The sequence below is a fragment of the Liolophura sinensis genome, chromosome 10 (genome assembly GCF_032854445.1).
Source record: "Liolophura sinensis isolate JHLJ2023 chromosome 10, CUHK_Ljap_v2, whole genome shotgun sequence".
In the NCBI taxonomy this organism is placed as follows: Eukaryota; Metazoa; Mollusca; class Polyplacophora; order Chitonida; family Chitonidae; genus Liolophura; species Liolophura sinensis.
Window position 1 is genome coordinate 24,598,829 of NC_088304.1, and position 26,275 is coordinate 24,625,103.

General features: G+C 41.3%; 1 protein-coding gene across 1 annotated transcript; it reads left to right on the plus strand.

Annotated features, from left to right (window-relative positions):
* On the plus strand, positions 1-25,932 carry LOC135476393 (uncharacterized). The gene is made up of 14 exons (XM_064756399.1): positions 1-153; positions 2,596-2,804; positions 4,309-4,422; positions 6,323-6,442; positions 7,486-7,655; positions 8,042-8,935; positions 10,881-12,332; positions 12,654-14,099; positions 15,294-15,471; positions 16,583-17,880; positions 18,775-20,274; positions 22,073-23,162; positions 24,090-24,185; positions 24,785-25,932. Exons 2-14 carry the CDS (start codon positions 2,600-2,602, stop codon positions 24,799-24,801), a joined length of 8,580 nt encoding a protein of 2,859 aa, XP_064612469.1. The 5' UTR covers positions 1-153; positions 2,596-2,599; the 3' UTR covers positions 24,802-25,932.
* Positions 25,933-26,275: the final 343 nt, after the last annotated feature.

Consider the following 26,275-nt stretch of genomic DNA (forward strand, 5'->3'; position numbering starts at 1 on the left):
GCCCAGTCATACTTGTGACCAGTTTTCAGGATGGGGAACGTAACTGGGCGAAGGAATTGACAACGACATTTTGGGATCCAGGAATAGCAAGTTGGGATACCACGGAATTGCAAGGAAGAGCCATTCTTCGTCAGGTGTGGGGTGTGGTAATAGGTAAGATACATAGATATTATGATTTATAATTTATCAAAATTAAAACCAGGTGGTTTTGTTTAGAACAGAACCACTGCAGTAAATGGGTACGGTATATAACATTTGTTGGGTTTAATAAATAGGGTGGGGGCATGTTTAGGGTGTAAACTTGTATATACCGGTAACCCTGAAGTAAGTATACACACCGTTTGAACACTAACATACGACTTTGCTACTACAGTTTGAGTGATTAGAGAGCCTGACTTCTATATAACTGTATGTACACAGGTGTAGGTTTGGGTGTGTATAGCTCACGTGTATACATGTATTCGTGCATGGATGTAGGCCTGTGTCTCTGATGGGGTTTTGTGTTGTATGCATATACTTGTATACAAGCAGTCGTTAAATTTGGTATTAAATATTCTGTTGCTTGTATTTATTTTACCTTTCATTTGCTTATATCAATGCCAATAAGTTGTGAACACTTTTTTTTATCACTTCACTCAATATAATCAATATATATATATATATATATATATATTTTTATTTTTTTTATTTTTATGTACATGTTTAATATATATATTTTATCGTCATGATTAATTTTTGGGCAGGAGGCAATGAAACAAAACAATATTTCTAAAATTCACAATGAGCAATACACAAGCCAACCCGTCATTGAATAAAGCGCACTTTTGTGTCTACAAGCCTATCCCGTTATAGATGATAGGTTTATACACATGCCAAATGTGCGAACCAAAATTGGAATGACATTTGATTTCAGTCTAAATTTTTTAAATGCTTGATATTACCCATATTAATAATAGGTATATTTCATAATATTTCATAATGTAGACCTGCATTTTCATAATATGCTAATCTGGTACAGTGACAGAATCTTGTGAAGTTAAGGTTGCTGCTACTGTTTGGTGTTTAACCATGTCTCAGATGATTATTTTTGAAGTTAGAAAGACAAGATTGATATCTTTGTTGGTCGCAGACACACACAGAAATTCATTTTAATAACATCGTCGTCAAATGACTGAAAAATTGTTGAGTACGACGTTAAACCCCAAGCACTCTCTCACTCATTTTAATAACAAGCAGATTTTCTATTGAACTGACGTATGCAGTTTTACAACATGCCCAAAACAGCAACATGAACTTTACAACTGCCGAGTATAAACAAATGTATTTTGTTACCCAAAGTACGATTGTTCCATGGTCACTTCCTGCAGTGTTTATGTAGTATTTGATTGCTTGTGGGTGTGCCCTTCCATCAAAGCAGCATGTGTGTGTGTACAATATTATACATGAAAGCTTGGCTATATAGAGCACCCAGCTAGCAGCCTGCAGAACCATGCAGGTTCAATTCAAAGTTCAGGCATCATGAAAGTTTCAAATTTTCTCACTTTTTTGTTATTAAGCATTCATAAGATAACAGACCAAGTTGTTTAAGTTAGCCCATTTTTGATGTACTTTGGCTGTGCTTGAGTGGGGCATCTTACTTTGTGTCTGTTGTTATGAATTGGGAGTGAGGTAGCAATCAGTAGGGGCAGCAAGCAGTGAGGTAGCAAGCAGTAGGTGCAGCAAGCAGTGAGGTAGCAAGCAGTAGGGGCAGCAAGCAGTGAGGTAGCAAGCAGTAGGGGCAGCAAGCAGTGAGATAGCAAGCAGTAGGAGCAGCAAGCAGTGAGGTAGCAAACAAGTATGTGCTGGGATTAACTGTTATGTTCATCGACTAGCAAACAAAAATACACAATATGTACTGGCATTAGCCCCCTCTCCCAACTCCACCACTTCAACTCACCTACCATTCACACAAACATACACGCTCTTAAAATGTACATGTAGTGCCAGTCCAGTTAAGATGGCTGATATAATGCACATGTAGCGCCAATCTAGATCAGATGGCTGTAATAATGTACATGCAGTGCCAGTCCAGATAAGATGGCCGAAATAATATACATGTAGTGCCAGTCCAGATAAGATGGCTGACATAATGCACATGTAGTGCCAGTCTAGATAAGATGACTGATATAATGCACGTGTAGTGCCAATCTAGATCAGATGGCTGTAATAATGTACATGCAGTGCCAGTCCATATAAGATGGCTGATATAATGCACATGTAGTGCCAATCTAGACCAGATGGCTGTAATAATGTGCATGCAGTGCCAGTCCAGATAAGATGGCTGTAATAATGCTAATGCGATACACATGTGTTTGCATTTAGATCAACATGTGGATTGATATGGCTTCGGAGGAGCCACCTCTATGCCCAACCCAAGAACAGTAATAATAATTATAACAATAATTGCATCTAACTTGCCAAAGATTTACTACAGGCAATGCTTTTTTTTTTCAACCCACAGAAATGAACACTTACACAGTAAGGTGTTAAACAAGATTCAAGACATAAAAAAAAATGTATTGGAATGAATAAATCCAGGTCTATTTCATTTTTCAGGAAAATGTTGTCGCGCTGCCTATTGGGGGCGTGGCTTGTCACCCTGGTAACCACAGGGTTGGCGCAAACCCCCGCAACTCTTCGTCAAACGACATGCACTAACCGAGTGGTTGAGATCATCCCTGATGCAGACGCTGTGATTGGTGGGCTGTTCGCCATCCACTCTGACACCTCAGCCAATGGGTATGGATGTGGACCACCCATTTCTGGTGAGAAATATTATAAATATAAAACTTTTAGGTACTCTATACAAATTTAACATTAAAAGAGAAGCCAAGGCTAGACAATTTATATATATATATATATATATATATATATATATATATATATATTTATTTATTTATTTTAATAAAGTACCCCATTTCAAGATTGAAAAGTATTACATCTTACTTTTCAGATGTTGTATGACTGAGATATTTCACCTGAAAGTAAGCAAATTTGTGCACATTGAAAGTCAAAAGCGATGCCATATTATCAATATTAACCAATCAGGTGCGAGTTATTTCTATGACCCGAGAATGCAGATGTTTGCAATGACGTCACATGAACAGTGTGTAGCCTTTTAGCCATATGTAAATGGGGTTCAAGTCAGTGATTTCCACTTCTAACATGGTGTCAGGAGCGGTTGATCTAGGGTCAATCCTGGGTCAAGTCACACCTAAGACTTTAAAAGAGGAGGTTGTAACTTCCTCGCTTGGCATTCAGCATGAAGGGGATAGTACAGTATAATGGCTCGGGCGGGGCGGCTTACTTGCCTTAGTTAAGTCGTCTCAGTGAAGCAGCACTAGATAAAAGAGCGGTGGAAATCCGTCCTGCAACAAGGAGGCACATTACATGCACTCTAAGGATTCCTTCGTCATCATACGACTGAAAAATTGTTAAGTATGACGTTAAAGCCCAAGAACTCACTCACTCTTTCTAACATGGTGTATCTCATGGCCTTGTAAGAAGTCCAGATGAAAAGTTGATTTACAGAGTTACCCAGCCGAAGCACGTTTGAACAAAATTGTTGTGGCTGTTTAGATCTATTTCCATCCCTTTTCTGAAATAATATCAGATTATATCATTTATTATTCTTTCGTTTAATTATTCACTCTCATGTTTGCTAGGACAAGATGTAAATATACACAATTATAAGATTAGGGGGTCAGCAACACCTTTTGGGCATTGTTTAATTATTTGTTTATTTGATTGATGTATTACGCCATACAAAAGTCATAAATTCCACTTATGACAGCAGTCGCGCTTGTGGTAGCAGGACCCCATGGAAACCCACAACCCTCCACAGGTGCTGACAGATCTTCCCATTGAGGTAGCCTTACATAAAGGTCATTGAATAACCAGCCTTTCACAAAAATGCCACATACATCTTACTTCACAGGTGGAAATGTTTGTCAGGTACCTGTCTAAGGCCAGTGGTTTTACACCAGGTGAACCCCAGTTTCTAAACCAATAAATAATGGACACAAATATGTTTGTGATGCTCACATGCAGCTATATCCTCAGTTTACGCATAGATTCCATATACCTTGTATCTTGAGCACAACATTAAACACTAAATGAGTCACTCATGTGTATATATATATATATATATATATATATATATATATATATATATATAATAAGTAAGGAAAGGTTTCTAATTAGTTAATACAGAATAACTCTTATTTTGACATGAGTTTTATGTATATATATAAATTTTTTTTTTTTCAGATTCGATGCAGGGTTTTGAGGCCACCCGGTGGATTTTGGATTTGCTGAACAAGAAAAATATCACGATCAACAATCAGCTGCAGGTGGATAGTTACATTCCAGGTGTTAAACTAGGTGAGTTATGACATCTGTGGAGCGTGGGATTTCCGGTTCAATTCAAACAGCCTGGATAGTTATTTTTTTGAAGTGACACTGTAGACGGCTGGTTATAAAGAAGAACAGAAGCATGTCTCATGGATGTCAACTCTGGTGTTGATCAATCAATAACTTGGTTTGAAAATGATGTTAAAATGGAAGTTGAAACTCTAACGCAGGAGTTGATATCCATAAGTAATGCTTGTGTTCTCGTTAGTTTTCTAATAACTAAATGTTCTGGCTGGCTAAGCAGTCTAATAGGTTCTCCAAGTAGTCCATTGATCCTTGATTTAATATACATGCATTGAGGTTTCCTTGCTGGAATATGGCTCTTTCTAGTTTAACCATATGCCTGATACTCTCTGGTTGGTTTGCTTGCGAAACCAATAAGGTGCTGTTGTTTCTCCTGGGCTTTGTTCAGTTTGGTTGCAGAATAAACATTATCTGAGGAAACCAAACATGGCAAGGTGCAATGGCTTCCTCCCTGTTCAGTTCCGTTTTTCTGCTGCGTAACAAGATGTTTGAGAAACATGGCAAGGCGCGGGGGCTTCCTCCCTGTTCTGTTCTGTTCAGTTTTGCTGCTGCATATCAAGATGTTTGAGAAACATGCAGTGGTTTCCTCCCTGTTCTGTTTGGCTTTTCTGCTTTGTAACAAGATGTTTGAGAAACATGGGAAGGTGTGGTAATTTCCTCCCTGTTCTGTTCAGTTTTTCTGCTTTGTAACAAGATGTTTGAGAAACATGGCAAGGTGTGGGGGTTTCCTCCCTGTTCTGTTCAGTTTTTTTGCTGCGTTACAAAATGTTTGAGAAACCTGGCAAGGTGCATTGTTTTCCTCCCTGTTATATTCAGTTTTTCTGCTGCGTTGCAAGATGTTTGAGAAACATGGCAAGGTGCAGTGGCTTCCTCCCTGTTCTTTTCAGTTTTTCTGCTGCATATCAAGATGTTTGAGAAACATGGCAAGGTGCATTGGCTTCCTCCCAGTTCTTTTCAGTTTTTCTGCTGCATATCAAGATGTTTGAGAAACATGGCAAGGTGCAGTGGCTTCCTCCCTGTTGTATTCAGTTTTTCTGCTGCATTACAAGATGTTTGAGAAACCTGGCAAGATGCAGTGGCTTCCTCCCTGTTCTATTCAGTTTTTCTGCTGCATATCAAGATGTTTGAGAAACCTGGCAAGATGCAGTGGCTTCCTCCCAGTTCTTTTCAGTTTTTCTGCTGTGTGACAAGATGTTTGAGATACATTGCAAGGTGTTGGGGTTTCCTCCCTGTTCTCTTCAGTTTTTCTGCTGCGTGACAAGATGTTTGAGAAACCTGGCAAGGTGCATTGGCTTCCTCCCTGTTCTCTTCAGTTTTTCTGCTGTGTGACAAGATGTTTGAGAAACATTGCAAGGTGTGGGGGTTTCCTCCCTGTTCTATTCAGTTTTACTTTCACCTATAAATCTGATTATAGCGGATAACATTAAACATTTTCACAAAATTTTCAGCCACATTCTAAATAGGGCAAGATGAAGGCACCAAATTGAATGTGAAACAATGATTCACACAACAAGGTGTAGATGTATTTGTGTTGCTTGCATTAATGATACTGGCATGTATTTGTCTTGTATGTATTTGTCTTGTGTATGTGTAAGTTGATATGTGTATGTATTTGTGCTACTTTTGTGTATTTAGGTTACTATGAAACTTGTGTATGTATTTATGTTAATTGTATCCATTTGTGCTACTTGTATTTATTTGTCGTAGTTGTATGTGTTTAGGTTACTGATTTGTACATGTATTTGCCTTACTTGTATGCATTGCCACACTTGTATACATTTGCCTCACTTGTATGCTGTTGCCTCACTTGTATGCCTCACTTGTATGCCTCACTTGTGCGTTTCAGGTATGAGGGTGATGGACACCTGTATGAGAGCAGAGAAGGCCCTAGGTGGGGCCACTGAGCTTTTCCCGCGTCTGGGTGGTAGTGAGCAAACCTGTTCTCAGACAAATAAAGCCATGCTGGGTAAGATTATGTTCTCTACTAAACTATGTCATTGTTATTCTGCGTTTTTGGGGGGCACTTTGGTGGTACTAACCTGTTGATGATGCTCTCTAGTGAAGTCTTGCATGGAGTTAGCCACAAGGGACCAATAAAATGTCTTCCACCAATACAACATCCTATAACTTGCCAAACATGGGTGAAGAATGGGGTAGGTGTTACCCAAATATTTTTAATCATTTAATTAGGAGGCACAAAACTATGAAGATTGTCATTTCACCATTAGTTCTCACAAGACTTCACTTTTTGATGTTCTTGTACATGTATGTACATATCTGCTTGAAGTTTTTCAGCCCAATCATTTTCTTAAGATTTCTATGTAAGATTTTGTTGGCTTCCATTATGAAAAAAAAGGCTTATTTTAAAAAAGTGTAATTTTGGTAGCCAGTTTAAAGAGTGAATGCTGTAGCATTTTTACAAAATTATACTAACATGTAGGCGTGCAAATAGAACCTAATGGTTCATTATTGAAATATGCAATGTTAAAGGACACATGACAGTTTTTTTATTTCTGTATCCTTTAAAATTATCATTTATTTTCCTAGGTAGAGGTGTTTTCTTTGAATTGTCTCCCCTTAATAAGCCAGCATGGATGGCATTGGCCATAAAGCCATGTTCAAGTCCAGCTCATGCTGCCTTCCTCTGCGGCCATACATGCGAAGGTCTGCCAGCAGCCTGTGGATGGTCACAGGTGTCCGCTCATTTCCTCCCATCTTAATGTTGGCTACCGTCGTATAAGTGAAATATTGTTGAGTACAGTGTAAAATACCAATCAAATAAATAAACAAAGCTATACATGTATTGTGAAATACATATGTTTTTAGCTTCTGTACAGAAACCTTCTGGATAAATTGAAATATGTAGATTTCGCTTCATTTTTCCGGATCAAGCAGAGCATTGAATAGAAAATTTTTCTCAGATCGGTTTTTGGCATTCAAAAATGTGTGATTCAAATTTATTTTTGAATAAAGTACATTAATTAAAGAATAGTGAACATGTTTTTTTAGGCATCATTGACATGAATCCCAGCCCAGTTGCAGCAGAATTAGCTGAGTTGGGGGAGCAGTATAACCTTCCTGTTGTGTCATTCGCCGCCACGTCATCAGATCTGAGCAACAAACTGAAATATCCAAATTTCATGAGAACCATTCAGCCCGAGAGGAAAGGACTGACAAGGGTAAGGGTTAGCAGAAGCAATACTCATTTATGGCCCATCAGTGCCATCTGGATGATGTCTAAGGGAAGATAACTCTGTGCTATAGTCCTTCACAAGCCCACTGAATGATATCACTAATCAGTCAGGTTATCTTTCTTTGATATCCAGATGGTGATATGCCAGGGGCCATGTATAACTTTATATTGTTTCCCATTTTTAAGCATTTTCTAAAAGAAACCTTAAATTGTTCATGTGATTTTACAAAGGTATTTGTAGTTTAAATGCATGTAACTTTTTAACAGACTGTACTTGTATGTGGCCTGTCTAAGGGTAACCTGTGTAGAGTTTTGTTAAATATGAACATGTTAGAAAACAAGCCTTAAGTTTTAATCTTGCTGTTTTTCCAGGCAGTGAATGAGGTTCTTCGCCACCTAAAGTGGACGTACATCACAGCGGTGTACACAGACGACCTCAGATCTATGGAGTACTACCGGGAATTCGTACAAAATGTGGGCGGGTCGGGCGTATGTGTGGGATCCGCAGTCCGTCTGGCACACGACAACACCAGCACAGCCACCATGAATGCAGCGCTGAACAGACTTCTTCAAGCCAATGCCACTGGTGTCGTGTTTTTCGGAAAACCTGAAGTGGCAGAGAGTATCTTGAGGGCAGCGAACGGTTACACGAATGCAGGAAAACTGCAGTGGGTATTTGCAGACAGTATCAGCATTAGCTCCCTTTTCCCAGGTCTAACTTACCCACGTGGGATCATCGCCGTCCAGCCATTTTCCCGGACAATGGCCGAGTTTGAGGACCACTGGGTGCAACTCAACGAGCTCTCCCCGCCAGTTGATGACCCGTGGTTTGCAGAATGGTACATGACGGAGTATCAGTGTAACCTTCCCACAATGAACATGGGCCACCCAAGGGAGTGCTTGATTATTGACGAGACAACAAAGCGCTCCCGGTTTGTCCAAGGGCGTCTCGTGGAGCCTGCCGTCCTCGCCGTCTACACATACGCCCGTGCTCTGCGCAAGGCCCATGCCGATCTCTGTCAGGGCGTGTCTGGTATGTGTGCCAATCTCCGGTCTCTGACCTCAAAGCAGTTTTATGAGAACTACCTGCAGAAGGTTAACTTCACGTTCATGACCCCAGAGAGAGTGCCCAGTTTGTCCACACCCAACTCTCAACCCTACTTGGCCCCCGAGAGGCTCCAATTTGACAGTAACCTGGACATTGTTAATTCCGCCTACAAGATCTTCAACTTTAACAACCAGCAGGGAATTTACAAATTCATACGGGTAAGAAAACCTCATTACAGTTATTTTCATGTCAAATGTTTTGGAAAACAGGCCTTGTTGTCAAGGAGACACCAGTTTTAATGGATTTTTTATAGGTGAGCTAACAACACTAAAGAGGCAGAAAATGGAAGAAAAATAAAATTGAAAGTATTCTAATGCTTTGAATGGTTTTCAAGGCTTTCAAGGTTTTTCAATCCCATAAATACGTCCAGTTTTTCTGTTTTGTTTTGTACCCTTTTCCCACATTGACAAAAAATGTTCATTTTTCCCATAAAACAAACCTTTAACTTGGTATGGCCTAATACTTCTGTGTGGCCTAACCCATCTGCATTGCCTAACACATCTGTGTGGCCTAACACATCTGTGCTTCCACATTGTTGAATGAGAACTGTTATCTGTAATACGTACTGGTATACATATTTTGGCTGTGTTCTACATGGGACTAATACTTACTGCCAGGTTCTACACACTCTTTTGGACCAATAAAAAGTGTTTGGAGATCAAAAAAGATAGATAATGAACAGGCACTTGCAGGGCTTTATGTAGGCAATTTTTCATACCTATATGTTTTATTATCAGAGCCAAAAGCCAAAAAAAAAGAAAAAAGAACTCAAAGGAAAAGAGTAGAAATATGAAAAATTTGCTGATTTGGATCAGTTTTAATGATTTAAGATTACTTCTTCACATTTAGTCTTTTATTTGATCTCTGTAGATCTTGTATAGGAACAGTGGATGTTTTTGATGAGTGTGTTATTACCCAGGCTGGTCTCTGTCAGTTTTAAGTACCAGAATCAGTGTTCTGTCGGTTTTCAGCACCCGACTCAGCGCTCTGTTCAAGAAATTGTAATCCATAATAATACTGCTACTTATACACAAATAGATATAGGGCTGCCAGCAACCTGCAGATGGTCATGGATTTCCTCCGGGCTCCGCCTGGTTTCCTCCCACCATAATGCTAACCACCATAATGGGTCTTGAGTATGACGTAAAACACCAGTCAAATAAATAGATAAATAAATTAGATATAGTTCTATAGTGTCACAGTTAATTGATATCTCACAACCGAGCCCAAAAGTAAAAGGTTGCATAATATTTGGGGCGGAATATCAGAGCATAGCACAAGAAAATAATCAAGATTACATTTAACGTGCATTCAGTAACTTTGCTTAAAGGAAGAGGTTAAACCAAAAAACATAGGGTCATCAGACGGACCACAAAAGCTGTGTCTGAAAATTCTCGGAATTTTAAAGATAATGATTTTTCACTGCAGTTGATTGTACAGTTTGTGTGGGGGGATTTTACTTTCATGAACCATAATGTATTCCATTATTTCAGGATGATGTTGGAGGTAAATTCATTTTTTCACCCCATTAAAACATGAGTGTTTCTTAATTTATTGTATTTTTCTGATATATGTACATGTAACTTAGCCTACAGTTAATGTGTGCATGTATTAAACACATAATCCGGTTAGTAACTGGTATTGTATACGTCTGCAGATTATGGTAAAAAAAATAGGATACAGTGACAAAATTCATACATGCACATATATTATACATGTATTGTCCATAAAGCCTTCCTTAAATCCAAACGTTTAAATCCCTGTAGTTAGGCAAGAAAAAAAATTCAAAAATTAGTGCACATATTTTTGTGTTTTTGAGTGGTCGATCCAATATTCACTTCTTTTCTCTAAGGCGCCAGTTCAAACCGGGTTGTGGATCAAATTTCTAGTTGTGTGGAAAAGTTAGTCAGTGAAATGACAAGATTCATGGGTTTATTTTTTACGGCTGTCTGGCTCCCTCCATCTATGGAATTGGCCATCGTTCAAAGTCTTGAAAACAGCTATTTGTAAACAAGAAACAACTAAGTGAATATTAAACAGATGCAGTTTTGCTAACCTTTTCATGCTACCATTCCAGAATTTTGCTTGTGACTGTTTCTATAGGTTGCCACAGTTCTGGGAAAGAATGAACCAGTCATATTTACGGGACTGCAGATGTTTGATGAATCACGGACGACTGTGCAGACAAATCCCCCAGCATCCTCTTGCCCCACTTCAGGCTGTGAACTTTGCCAGGGTCCAGAGTATCAGGCTAAATATCTTTTCCTGGATGGAGACATTATTCTGAATGGACTCTTTACTGTGCATCGTGCTGGGCCGACGGCACTCTCCTGCGGTCCTTTGTCAGAGTTCAGTCCCTTGATTGTGGAGGCGATGAAATGGGCCGTGGAGAATAAAGCCCCAGCGCGTCTCAGTGGTGTAAAGCTGGGAATGCTTGCCTTCGACGATTGTCAGAGCTCACTCATCGGCAAAAATTTGGCATATGGAGCTTCTTCAGGAATGATGCGAATCGAAGACGGAACTGGAAGTTTGCTAGAGCCGCAGAAAATAGAAGGTTACCTGGCAGCTGCCTCGTCAAGTAGGACGATAGACTTTTCTGAGTTCATAAACCGTGTCCGCAAGCCTCAAATATCGTATGCAGCCACTAGCCCTGTTTTATCCAATCAGAAAGAGTTTCCCTATTTTCTGCGCACCATTCCATCTGATACTTCACAGATTCGAGCAATTGTCATGATGCTAAAACTGTTGGGATGGCATAATGTCCAGGCCGTGCAGGATGCAACTTCTTACGGACGGGACGGAATCAATGAGCTGAAGCGAATTGGTGCACAGGAAGGGATCTGCATTGTCGCTGTTCATGAAGCTGAAACTGACGGCAACATGACGGATATTATTGAGCGTCTGCGCGCGAGACCCTGGTCACAACCAGTGGTGCTGTACATGCAGAGTCAAGCAATCAAAGACTTCTTAAGGGCTTACAACAGCATGGGTGCGAAGGGCGAATTTGTTTTGATCGGTTCAGAGACCTGGGGCAAAAACAAGGACATTTTGGCAGGAATGGGTGACGTTGCAGAGGGCTCAATAACCGTTCAACCGGTGGACTTGGTTTTCGATGGCTTCAAATCATATCTGGCAGGCCTTGATGCGCGTACATATCTCACCAACCCGTGGTTTGCTGAGCAGTATGAGATGCTCAACAACTGTAGCATTGACTCTCGGAACCCGATGTACCCAACTCCTTGCTCAGACGGCCCGATTGTTGACAACAATGTGGATCTAGATGTGTACAGCCAGTACACCATCGCAGCCGTCGAGACTTTTGCCATCGGCCTTCAGAAAACCTTGGAAGTTTTCTGTGGGGTGGGGTATCAAGGAGTTTGTAGCCAGTTCATTACAGCCAGTAACAAGATTGACATCTTGATGAAGAATATCGAAGATGCCACATTTTTCGATGACCGCCAACCGAAAAACAGGGAGTTTGAATTCTACAATCGTTCGGGGAATGTTGACTTCATAATCTACAGCGTGTCAGGACAAGGCCAAGACTACCGTCAGGTAACAGCAAAAACAAAACCATGGGGTCAACATTCAAAATACATGCATAAGCATCACCCAATATTAATTTCCGTAACATTTTTCTTTTTTGTTATAATGCTTCACAACGTTGAAAGTCCAGATTGTGATGGATTGTTATATAAAAGTTTGATCTGAATTAAAGTAAGCACCTTAATAAAAATAACCCTCAATCGTCAATGTTTTCCTACATGTGTCCATTAGCTGTTGGAATCATTATCATACTGTTTACATGTATGTATAGTAAACTAGAAAACCCTTCAAGAAAGTTCTATAGTCTAAATGGGAGTTACCTTATTTCAGATCGCCACGTACAAACCAAAGGATAACCTCTTGGAACTTGAAGGAAGCTTGCAGAACAACATTGACAGTATCGTTTTGCCAGATCCAAACAAACGCCCCAATGACTGGAGGGCGGAATGCCCAGGTTTGTGCCTCGAGTGCATGTACATGTTCTCTCACCAGCCATATATGTACAAGCCAGGAGACATCGTTCTGCCAGCCGTCTTTGATGTTCACAAGTCTGGAGAGTTTCCATTTTCCTGTGGAGAGCTTAGTGACAATGGCTTCCTGATAACTGAAGCTTTTGCCTTCGCTGTCGACACGGTGAATGCTGGTACAGGCCCCGTAAAACTGAATGCTGGCCAACTGGGGCATCTTGTCTTTGATGGTTGCACCAACCCGACAAGAATAAATCAACTGGTCACAAGTTTTGTAGGCTTTAGCGGGCTTGGCATACAAGAGCTGGCCTCAGACCGCCACCCTGGCTGGATGACCTTCAGTAACGAGGGGACTTTAGGGGTTGTTGATGTACTACAGAATCTCGGCATTCCATTGGTCAGTCCAGGGGCGACCTCTCCACTTTTGAACAGCAAACTCAAATACCCAGGAACTTTCTACAGAACGGTGCCTTCAGATAGCAAGATTGCCATGGCACTTTTGCAGATTGCAAAAGAGATGGGGTTCAATTATACAGTCACTGTGAATGCCCCAGATTCTGCCAGCCAGGCTCTTAAGCAAGAGTTCAAACGCATGGCCAAAGACTATGGAGTCTGCGTCGCTGCGTCTTACGAGTTTGGTATTGATGGAACAAGCGATATTATCCTGAAAGCAATCAAGGAGCACAATACAGACATCGTGTTTGTCTTCACAGAGTCTTTTTCTGATTTGGAGAATCTTTTGAACTCCAAGGAAAAGAGCACTCTGTATAAGAACATTGTGTTTCTGACTAACCAAGACCTGGAACAGCTCATCGAGACCAGAAACACGTTTATGATTGACAATGCCCACAATTCCATCTCAGTGGATCTGGAGAGCTTCAATGTGGATGACCTTGATGCAAGATTGAGAGCACAGTACAATGAGCCTTTTAATGATCATGGAAACCCCTGGTTCAGAGAACATTTCCAGAATCGCTTCAAGTGCAGCTTTCCTGGAGACTGGACTTACTCCAGCGGGTGCAATCAACAGACGGCCGTGTTCAAGCAAGGGAGATGTGTGTTGCCAGTAATCGATGCCGTGTTCTCCTATGCTCAAGCAGTCCACCGCACCCTGCAAGAGAAGTGTGGATCTAACTACACAAGTGTTTGTCAGTCCTTTAGCAGGGCCGATGATGTACACTCCAGAATCCTTGCAAATTTGGCTCCGGTCAACTACTTCTATCCCTTAAACCAACCATTCAGCTTCCTTGGCCGAGAATCCAGTCGAAAAATCAGAGCGTTGAGAGTTAAAGATTTGACTACTGAAGAGGTGAGTAAATAAAGCTCATTCATAATGGCTTTTGGAAAATGCAGAGCAGTTATTTTTTTCCATGTTGATTCTAATCAAGGTTTTTAAAAAGGCTGATTTAAGTTTTGAAGAATTGAATGAACAAAACCCATTCCTAGTTAATTTGGAAATTCAGAGCAAAGTTATGGTTTTCCAGGCTGACTCTAGTCAGTGTATTGAAGAAAAGTAATGGAGAATCAATGGCCATTGAGGTGAACAGTTTAAGCCAGGTCAGTCTGGCAGGTCATATTAAAGTTGATGATAGGTGACAGGCCATATTAAAGTTGATGATAGGTGACAGGCCATATTAAAGTTGATGACAGGTCACAGGTCATATTAAAGTTGATAATAGGTGACAGGTCATATTAAAGTTGATGACAGGTGACAGGTCATATTAAAGTTGATGATAGGTGACAGGCCATATTAAAGTTGATGACAGGTCACAGGTCATATTAAAGTTGATGACAGGTCACAGGTCATATTAAAGTTGATGGCAGGTGACAGGTCATATTAAAGTTGATGACAGGTCACAGGTCATATTAAAGTTGATGAAGAACTTGGAGAGGGACATTTTTTTTTCAGTTTTCTTTGGGGATTTACGAGTGCACTTGTACACTAAACCTCTGCAGTTAAATTTATTTTGATGATGGATGGACGTATAATCTAATATTCAGTACGACGTGTATGAATGTTCCACAGACGCTGCCTTTAGACATTTTAGAATAGTGCTTATATTTTTTTTCTTTTTTTTTTTTTGATTGGTGTTTTACGCCGTACTCAAGAATATTTCACTTATACGACGGCGACCAGCATTATGGTGAGCGGAAACCGGGCAGAGCCCGGGGGAAACCCACGGCCATCCGCAGGTTGCTGACAGACCTTCTCACATACGGCCGGAGAGGAAGCCAGCATGAGCTGGACTTGAACTCACAGTGACCGCATTGGTGAGAGACTCCTGGGTCATTACACTGCGCTAGTGCGCTAACCAACTGAGCCACGGAGGCCCCAGTGCTTAATATATATATTTAATATATCTCAATATATAAATACACAGGCGTCAATTGTGTGAAAACTGGTTAGAATGTTAGCTCTTGCTTAAACATACAGCCATTTTAAGTTAAATGGGATTTTTCTTGTTTTAACAGTAGTTTTTCTGTTTTCTACCATTTTTCTCAGCTTGGGAAACTTAACCAAGATGGCAGTATTACTGCTAATTTGGCCTCAAATGCCCGAGCAAGGAGGTCAAAGTATGGAGATAGCCACGTTCGGTGCACAGGGCAGTGCTCACAGTGTGAAGTTCCCAGTGAAACGAGCGACAGATTTACATATATGAATGCTGACATTTTCATTGGAGGTAAGAAATAAGATTGAAAGGATTAAAATTTTCAAGAAATCCAGAATTAGCTATGCTATTTTCAAAAAGAATGCAGCATGTGAATTATGCTGGGATTTTTTTTATATGAACTTAACGATTCACTCACGTCGTATTTTTTTACTTTTTTGGGTGGTCAGATTGCCAAATTAGTAGGGAACCAAAAACAACGATAAATCTCCCTAATTATCAGACTTGAAAAAATTTTACTGGCTGAGAAATGACAAGAGCCGCATTCAGTTCTGTGCATTGAGGGGCTCAGGTTCCAGCCAGCTGTTGCATTGGACATGTGTGCTAAAGAAGAAGCAGTTTCAAACTAAACACTTAAGTGCTGTAATCATCATTGGAAAGCGCCATTGAAATGTTTTTTGGGGTTTTTTTTACCAGTACATATTTAAATTAAAATTTTTAATTTTTAGCTTCTGGTATTTGTTGGCATATTTATGGGCCAGGCAGAAAGTACAGATATAAAAGTACCATTATTGTCTTACATAAAACAAGTATATTCAGTGTTTAGGTGTTCTCCATCTATAAATACTGTTTGTAGAAAGTGTAAATTATAGATACTGTATGTAGAATGTGTAAAATATAAATACGGTATGTAGAATGTGCGAAATACAGATACTGTATGTGGAATATGTGAAACGTAAATATTGTGTGTAGATTGTGTAAAATATAACTACGGTATGTAGAATGTGTAAAATATAAATACTGTATGTGGAATATGTAAAACGTAAATATTGTGTGTAAATTGTGTAAAATATAACTACGGTATGTAGAATGTGTAAAATAATACATGGGGACATTCTGATTATTCTGTTGAGCTGGTGAATGTAAAAAGTCAATACCATTATGTCAGTATCACTTCAAGAACACCAAGAGTATGGCTTACTTGACATGTCAGTAAAAAAATATCTAAAGAAAAATCATATTCTTGCCTATGCGTAAGATTTGAATATTTTTTGTTATTTTCCTTTTTTTAATTTTTTAAACGTGGCTTGCAAATCCATTGGAAAGTGATATTAATGGAGTGATGCTAGCAAAACAATTTTGCAGCCTCAAGACGTTTTTAGTCATTTTTTTCCTTCTTCAGGGCTGTTTGATGTCCACAAAGCAGGACCTACTCCATTTACATGTGGAAACATCAACAAGAAACATGGCTTCGCTCTGCTGGAGGCTTTCAACTTCGCTCTGGAATATGTAAATAACAAGACAGGCCAGTTTAGCAATATCTTGAGGGGAATCCGCTTTGGAGGTGCCGCATTCGATGTCTGCCAGCAACCCGACCGAGCTGGAAACATTGTCGCGAACATCCACAGCGGGAACCGCCCCATGGTGGTGAATGGACGAGTCATTGACCCAGAGCGTTTCGATGTCTACATTGGACCATTTGACTCGGAGTCGTCAATCCGGGTTGCCGATGTCCTCGATGTCATGGGAATCCCACAGGTCAGCTACGGGGCTACGAGTCTGGAGCTACGTAATGCCCGAGACTACCGCTACTTCCTGCGGTCCGTGCCAGCCGATGACAAGCAAGCCCGAGCTTTGATCTCGTACTTGAAGTTCGCTCACATAAACTACGTCCAGGTCATCAACACCTTTAACAGTGTTGGTGAAAAGGGCTTAGAAGAGTTCTTGAGATTGGCCTACCTCAACAAGATTTGTGTGGCCCAGAACATTACCGTAGGCATGGATGGATATGTCGATACCAAGGAAGCCACTGAGGCTGTGGGAAGGCTGGAAGCCCACAACCGTGCTACAACTGTTATCCTTTTTGTGGATGAACCACAAATCATTCTCCAGGCAATAGAAAAGAATCCAGCAATCGGGGGCAAGTACCTGGTCATTGGTACAGACAAGTGGGGAGCTGATCCAGAAATGCTGATTGGTCTAAAGCATACTCTTACCAAGGCCGTAACCTTTGACATTGAAACTGCAGATGTACCAGAATTTGATCGCTATCTGGAAATGAAGAATCCTTCCACGTACAACACTAACCCATGGTTTGATGAATACTATGAGGCAGTCTTTGGTTGCCAGATTCAAGGGTCTGGCACGCAGAAATGTGAGGGTATCCGCGGGATCTCTCGGTCCCCAAATTACCTCCAAGATCCATATGCCCTCTACGTAATTAATGCTGTTTTCTCGGTGGCCAAGGGAGTCCACAACGCACTACTTGAGCACTGCGGACCTGGATACAGTTTCGCCTGCGACAATTTCAGAATCAGTGGAGAACGGCGACAGATGATATTGAGTGGGATGAGGAAAGCAAATTTCAGCGACTGGACAAGACAGCTCTTCTACTTCACCCCAGGGGGTGAGAGTGACCGTGGCTACCATCTGTATGAAGTCCAGTTTGACAGCATCCTGAATACTTATGTCTATGAAGATGTAAGTAAACTGTTGCTTACCTTTTCTGTCCAGCTTTCTGAAAAAAAAATAGGGCTCTTTCACAATTTTCGTACCTTTTATAGGCACTACAGTCTATTCTACGTCTTTTATGAAAAGAATTTCTAGAAATATGACTCACAAAGTGGCCCCAAATCATTTCATGTAAATAAAGTCATCACTTCCTTTCTGTTTTTTTTTGTTTTTTTTTTGTTAAAATGGCTTACCCATTTCCTGGCAATTTGGTTCATTAAAAAACAAAACTGACTTACACTGTGGCAGGGTTAAAGCTGCTACGCTCCACACAATGCCTAAGTCCCTGCATCCACCGGACACTCAGTCCCTGCCACAACCCCACACACAGTCCCTGCAACCACACGACACACAGTCCCTGCCACAACCCCACACACAGTCCCTGCAGCCACCCCCACACACAGTCCCTGCAACCACACAACACACAGTCCCTGCCACAACCCCACACACAGTCCCTGCCACAACCCCACACACAGTCCCTGCCACAACCCCACACACAGTCCCTGCAACCACACGACACACAGTCCCTGCCACAACCCCACACACAGTCCCTGCAACCACACGACACACAGTCCCTGCCACAACCCCACACACAGTCCCTGCCACATCCCCACACACAGTCCCTGCAACCACACGACACACAGTCCCTGCCACATCCCCACACACAGTCCCTGCAGCCACCCCCACACACAGTCCCTGCAGCCACCCCCACACACAGTCCCTGCAACCACACGACACACAGTCCCTGCCACAACCCCATACACAGTCTCTACAGCCACCCCCACACACAGTCCCTTTAGTCACCTAGCATGTTTTTCCATCCTTCCTGGTTCGTTAATTCCTATTTTTGATTAATTTTGCTAGGTTGGAAGCTACAATGACACCCACTTCTTGAAGATCGACGCATCCTACACCATGGAGCACCATTCCAGCTGTAACACAGAGATGCCTGGCGACTGTGTCGAGTGTCAGTTCCCCACTTACCAGCCTTCACGCTACATGCTGAAACGCTCTACAGAAGACTTGAACGTTGTGGCAATCCTAAACGTCCACAAGGCAGGCTCTAGCTCCTTAGAATGTGGAGAGATCAATATGGAAACAGGATTCCAGAACCTCTTGGCGTTTTTCTACGCCATCGACATGGTTAACAGGAATGCAGACGCCGTTTTGACGTCAACTCTGAAACTTGGAGGCCTAGCATTGGATACATGCTCCTCCCCTATACAGCTGGGGCAGGATCTGTACAGCCTGCTCAGCGGTGAGGGACTCTGTGGGGTCAGCGGCCGCACCGGACAAATCGTCGATCCCTCCTCCATCGTAGCTTACATCCCCGATGGAAACTCTAACTCCATTATCACCAGCAGCATTATGTCTCCACGTAAAATCACCTCGTTTAGCCAGAGTGCCACATCTGTCGAGCTTAGCGACAAGGACATCCATAGCCACTTCCTGCGGACTGTTCCACCGGATGACAAACAGGCTCTTGTCATGGTCGACATTATACACAGAATGGGATTCAACTTTGCCTCTGTCGTGTACAGCTACAACGACTATGGGAAAAGCAGCGTTGAGTTTCTTCTGCAAAACGCTGAAGATCGCAATGCAACAACTTGCATTGGCAAAGCCATCGCGATGTACCCCAACGCAACAGCTGAAGATGCACAGAACGTGATAACGGAGTTGAGATCTGTTGTTGGAAGCCGAGCTGTGATCCTTTTCCTGGACACTCACCATAACCGTCTGCTTCTTGACGCTGCCAGCAAGATGGGCGTTAGGAATCGTTTTGTCTGGATAGGCAGCGACACCTGGGGAGACAGCAGATCTGTGGTCGAAGGCCTGGAGGATTTTGCGCAGGGAGCAATCACAATCCAGATCCGATCAGAAACAGTGGAAGGATTCAAAGCCTACATGAGTGATCTGTCTCTGACCAACCGCAAGGGCATTCCAGATGACTGGTTCGAAGAATTCTACCAGCGTAAACATCAGTGTCGCATTCTCAATAGTCAGGTCAGCCTGCCATTTCCACAGATCTGCAACGGTGCAGAGAATATAAATAACAGCATAGTGCAAAATCCGTCAGTCCTCCACACCATCATAGCGACTTATATGATTGCCCAGGGCATCAACAGTATAGCAGAGTGCAGCCAGACCAGCCTGAACATCGCAGGCTGCCTGGAACTTCAACAAAACAAGAGAGACTTGATTTACAATGGTATCTCGGAAGCAGAGTGGAATGTTTTGCCTGATGACTTAAAGAACAATTCATTTGTATTCCGGCTGACACCCAGTAGCTATGGAGCCATAGAATACAACATTTTGAATTACCATAGAAACAAGAACACAGGACAGTTTGAGTACAAAAAGGTAAGTACTCCACTGCCAGTTTCTGTGTGTACCTGGAGACTCCCTGAATCAGTGTTTATGGGCAAGCCCTTTAGGGGTCTGGAATTTCATGAACTTGGAAAGTCATAGAAGGATCATGGAATTTCAACACCCTGTAAAAAGTATATGAACCGTGATAATGGCAAAAGCCAAGCACTGGTCAACCCGGTCTCTTTGTACACATCCTGCTGTAAGAAAGATTGATAATATGCCATAGGCTTTGTAATCACCATATTTTTGTACATATAAAAGTCTTCAAAAAGACATGGTGGAGGTGCTTGAGTTTCCATCACTGTGTCACATAAGACCTGGTGGAAGTGCGTGCCTTTCAATCACTATGTCACATAAGACATGGTGGAAGTGCTTGCCTTTCAATCACTGTGTCACATAAGAACTGGTGGAAGTGCATGCCTTTTAATCACTGTGACACATAAGACCTGGTGGAAGTGCTTGCCTTTCAATCACTGTGTCACATAAGACATGGTGGAAGTGCTTGCCTTTCAATCACTGTGTCACATAAGACATGGTGGAAGTGCTTGCCTTTCAATCACTGTGACGCATAAGACATGGTGGAAGTGCTTGCCTTTCAATCACTGTGTCACATAAGACCTGGTGAAAGCGCTTGCCTTTCAATCACTGTGTCACATAAGACCTGGTTTGAAGTGCTTGCCTTTCAATCACTGTGACGCATAAGACATGGTGGAAGTGCTTGCCTTTCAATCACTGTCACATAAGACCTGGTGGAAGTGCTTGCCTTTCAATCACTGTGACACATAAGACATGGTGGAAGTGCTTGCCTTTCAATCACTGTGTCACATAAGACCTGGTGGAAGTGCTTGCCTTTCAATCACTGTGACACATAAGACATGGTGGAAGTGCTTGCCTTTCAATCACTGTGTCACATAAGACCTGGGTTCAATGCAATCCTTGGATCAGTAATATTAAAGATTCTCCTGCTTCAGTTGCTCTCAGGGGGCCTTGGTGGCAGCAAGCTGACATCTTGTCTGGTCTTCCATGGAACTTGCTATAGACCACTTGCCTTCCAGCAATATGACGTATGGCATTCTCTTGCAAAGCTTTGCCCTTATGAGTTGCCAAAAGTGGATGGTTCCCTTGAAAAATTCAGAATATGGTGTTTAAAAAAAAAAGGCATGAAATAGGGTCAGAAAATGACATATCTCAATCACAGTCCAGGCCATTAATTATGTTAACAGAATAAAACAATATCAAAATGTCCAAAAGACCAGTTTCATTTATAAAATTAGCTTCAAAATCCCTGTAAAATAAATTTGTAAAATTAGATAATGAGATAGTTTCCAGTGATGTTATGCAGGCATAATGTGAGTGATGAGGGGCCTCCGTGGCTCAGTTGGTTAGCGTGCTAGCGCAGTGTAATGACCTGGGAGCCTCTCACCAATTCGGCCACTGTGAGTCCAAGTCTAGCTTCCTCTCCAGCCGTACTTTGGAAGGTCTGCGGAACCTGCGGATGGTCGTGAGTTTCCCCGGACTCCACCTGGTTTCCTCCCACCATAATGCTGGCCGCCATTGTATGAGTGACATATTCTTGAGTATGGCGTAAAACACCAATCAAATAAATAAGTAAAATGTGAATAATTATGGTAATGTCTGATGTATCAAATCCAGCAGTTTATGTTTAAATAGTGAAAAACTCCATTCTACAGTGGACCAGTACAGTTCTAATAATGCACATCATTCAGCTATAAAGAAAGAAAAGGTACATGCATGTCTGTATAGCACTTCCTGGTTCATCTGCTTTCAGATTGGCACTTGGCAAGATGGCCTTAACTTGGACCCTGAGATGTATGTTGGGTCTTCCTCGTCTGCCCAGCTACCCTTGTCTCGCTGTCCCGTGGGTAGCCAGTGCAAGTGCCAGGCCACAGAAGGAAGGACCTACAACTTCCGCTCTGTTGCATCCACTTCTTTATACATGATCAATTCAGGACAAGAATATGTGGATCCAGTGTCTGGGATGAGCGTCAGCGCTAACAGCCAACCTCAACTCGCTGATCGCTTCGTACAGGCATGGGGAACAATCGTTGCTACCTGTGCCGCCATAGGTCTCTTCCTGTCTCTCTGTCTGTTCATTTATCTGTTGATCGTCTACCCAGTCCGAGACGGAACATCCATTCTGGGCTACCTGCTGGTGTTCGGACTGATCATCATGTTCGCGATGGTATTCCCGTTCATCCTCCATGCTAACAACCACATCTGCGGACTGAGGCGATTCGGCCTTGGGGTGGCTTACAGCATCTGCTTCGCTGCACTGTTTGTAAAGCTGGTGGACGCCTGGCGTACGCGACACAAGGCAGAATTCACAGAAGTCAAATACGAGAAACTTGGTCGTCCTATGGGTCTTCTGTTCATCGCATTTTGTCTGATTGGAATCCAGGTTCTGATTGCTGCGGAGTGGCTCATCCTTCAGCACCCGACCTCTGAGTATGTCATCTACAGGGGCGTCCTATGGCCTCGCTGCAGCCCTGACCAGGATGTGGGCATGATGAAGAACTATGACACGGGACTTATCCTCTCTCTCGTCTACGTCATGTTTCTCATTTTCCTCTGCATTGTCTTCGGTTTCTGCACATGGGGCGCCCGCAAAAATCACCGCGAGGCACGCTACATTCTGGGCGTGTCACTATTCAGCGTACTGGTATGGATTCCCTGGAGTTTGGCGTCCACACTGTCCGAGTACAAGGTGCGTGATCCCGCCGTGGCCATTGGACTGCTGGTGAACGCCTTTGTGATCCTTTTCTTTATACCGCTGAGGAAGCTCTATCTGTTCAACCGTTACCAGAAGGACCTGAAGGAAGAAGAAAGCAACTCCCATTACCTGATTTCTACTTCGAAAAGTAAGTCACTACATGTCACCAGGTAACCATTTACACCTGACGTTAATCAAACAAGATGTTTTTCTGATTGTTGAAAGTGCTGTATTTCAGCCAATGTTTGGAACGTAAAAATGCACTTTCAGAGGCACATGAGAACCATAAAATGATACTTTTGATGCCAATACTTACGTTTTTTTCTGAAAAAGAAATTAGCCAAACTTAACCAGGTGAAAAACGTTGAACTTTTGGGTGAAATACGGTAAGGTATTTCTTCAGTTACACAATTTCCAGCGGGCAATGGAAGTCACAGTTAACAAATGCCACTTCCCACCTGTACATGTATCAAATCAAAGTTGATGTACAGTGTATGGTGGCACTCTACTGTACTTCTACAGCCTTTTTGCGTGTTTGCAAGGTGTTGATTCAGACATATTCTGAAGGCATTATTCTGTGTAGCCCGATAAAAAAAATTTATACATTCTGTGAAACCCTGAAACCGGCCAATTCAGCCGTTGTAGTTTTGTTTCCAAAAAGGCCTCCAAAATTGCACTAAAAGTTGCTCTTTCGTATGGGAAAATGTTGAGGAATTAGAGTAATTAAACTGCCCATCAATGTGAACTGTAATGACTGCTGGTCATACGTTACAGAAAACATTAAATGACATATTAAAATGACAAAGATTTCTCAAAGCTGACTAACAAATCAAACCTGGAGTATCTTTTGTGACAGTACTCCGTCTAATACTTACCTTTCTTCTAACTGGAAATTTGAGGAAATAAAATGTCTTCCATGAGAAAATCCAGCCATTGTCCAATAGCAAAAACACCATTGAGAAAGGCCTGGCCATATTGTGAAATACATATACTGAATATGTTTTAATTTGAGTATGAATGAATTCCTAACCAAACTGACAAGCTAACTCATATTTGTGTGTCTTTCTATTTATAGCTGATGACTATTCTATTGCCTACCCGTACGACCAGCAACAGATGGTTTTCCACGACAACAACTCTCTACACAATGGACGCTCCCATATATCAAGAAGTATGTAGATCTCAACTTTGTTCTCATGCTGTTCTCTTGTTAAGTTGCTGCAGTGAGCTTTGGCTGTAGCCACATGTTGACAGGTTTGACTGTGGCCACATGTTGACAGGTTTGACCGTGGCCACATGTTGACAGGTTTGACTGTGGCCATATGTTGACAGGTTTGACTGGTACCAGACCTGCTGCAGTGGTTTCCTGCACCCGTAAACTGCCATCATAAAAATGAAATATTTGTATTCTTGAGTATCGTGCAAAGAGTCATTGGGATAACCTAATATGATGCATTATATGGTTTTGTCTTGGCTCTGCCTAATTTCTTTCTGACTGCCAGGTTTCCTTCTGACTGCCAGGTTTCCTTCTGACTGCCTGATTTCCTTCTGACAGCCTGGTTTCCCTGAGCGTTAGGTTATGTGTCACTTAACTCACTGTACCTCCCTACTGTACCTGATTTCCTCTTTTCTTTGCTTGGTTTCATCTGGGCTCTGCTTTCCTCTCGGATCCATTTTTTCCTCTGTTATTTTGTTTTTGCCTTTTTCCTGCCAGAATGAGAAAAACTGACAGGTTGTAATGTACATATTTGTCTGTTTTCTTTGTTTCAGGTGAAGTCCTTCATTGACCAACTGAATAAAGGGACTGCTTACACAATGTAAATGTTACAGCTTCAAAAAATGCCCAGTTTTTGGCACCAACTTGGTTATTGTTGTCTAGCGGGTCATTTTAACGGCCCATTATGTTAGAACAAGTGTCAGAACACCTGTCATATAAGTGAAATATTTTTGAGTATGGCGTAAAACACCCCAATCAAATAAATAAATGAATAAATATTCTGCAACAGGACATTGTTTGAAACAATAAACTCTGTTTATTCTGCAGAGTAGCTTTGTCTTCATAATGTATTTGCATGTAAAGGTCAACAGTCATGTAATGTGTCAAATACTGGAGAAAATAAAACCTATTAAAGGAAAAAAAACTGTGTGCAACATTTTTAAAATTTTAACCAGCAAATGATAAAAAGCTATAGTTTTAATGAATACGGCTTTACACCATTAAATTTGTTCCATGTGGATTTTTAAATAGGTGCTTGGATACATAGAGAAAAGTCTAGATTTTAGATTTCTCAGTATTGGTTAATGTTGAACAGAACGATAATGGTTTCTCATTGTTTTTGTAGTGAACAAATTGTTGAGAGGTTATTAAGCTGTGATATTTATATGAGGATACTAAATCAGCTAGGTGTAGGCCTAAATGATGGTAGGATTTAATACAGTGGCAAAAAAAATCAAAATTTTTAGGGTATTTAATTGAAGTATAATCATTTTAGTCTCAATTTAGGGTTATATCTTAAAGTACATTTTATACCTGTATATAGCGAGTGTTGTTGTTGTAAGGAAGGCCATTTATTGTACTTTAGAATGTAACAAAAAAATGTGGCAAAATAAAGTTGCGTAAGAAGTTCAACTATTACAAAAACATTTCCAAAGATAAATATTTTTACAGGCTTTGTAAATTTTGCTTTCTGTCTTTAATTAATTTACATCAATTTCTTGTAAGTATTTACATCTTGCAATTGTTACATGTATTCTGTACTGTTCATAGTCATCGAATTAGTATGCAACTATGTTTGAGTCTATTTTGTATCAGACATAGAGCGTCAAGATGTGAAAAAATTGATGTAAATAGTGTAATTTGTGATTTATTTGTACATCTCTTATATATTTTTGTACCACACCATTACAAGACAGATAACTGGTGTAAAATAAATGTATCCTTTACATTCCATTTCTGTTTGTTTGTTATTTTATTTGATAGTCCTATTGAGTAAAGGAAAAGACCTCTAATAATCAAAGTTTATGGACCATATTGTCAGAGTTTTTCCAACCCTAAACACTGAACGTTGTAATAGCTCTTTTTACGCATGAGTGAAAAGTTACTGAAATAATGTTTCAAACACTTTTCAGTAAAATCTACAAAAAAATTGAAGTGTTTGTACACATAATTTTCAGTTACATAGACACAGGCCCTGGCCGAGTGGTTAGGGTGCTCGCCTTTCACTTCGGTTCAATCCCATTTGTTTTCTACATTCCTCTGAT

Excerpts from the sequence above, each read along its gene's own strand:
- LOC135476393 (XM_064756399.1), top strand. The coding sequence starts at position 2,600 with ATGTTGTCGCGCTGCCTATTGGGGGCGTGGCTTGTCACCCTGGTAACC. Across the intron at positions 2,805-4,308 it reads ATGTGGACCACCCATTTCTG|ATTCGATGCAGGGTTTTGAG; the intron begins GTGAGAAATATT and ends TTTTTTTTTCAG. Across the intron at positions 8,936-10,880 it reads GAATTTACAAATTCATACGG|GTTGCCACAGTTCTGGGAAA; the intron begins GTAAGAAAACCT and ends CTGTTTCTATAG.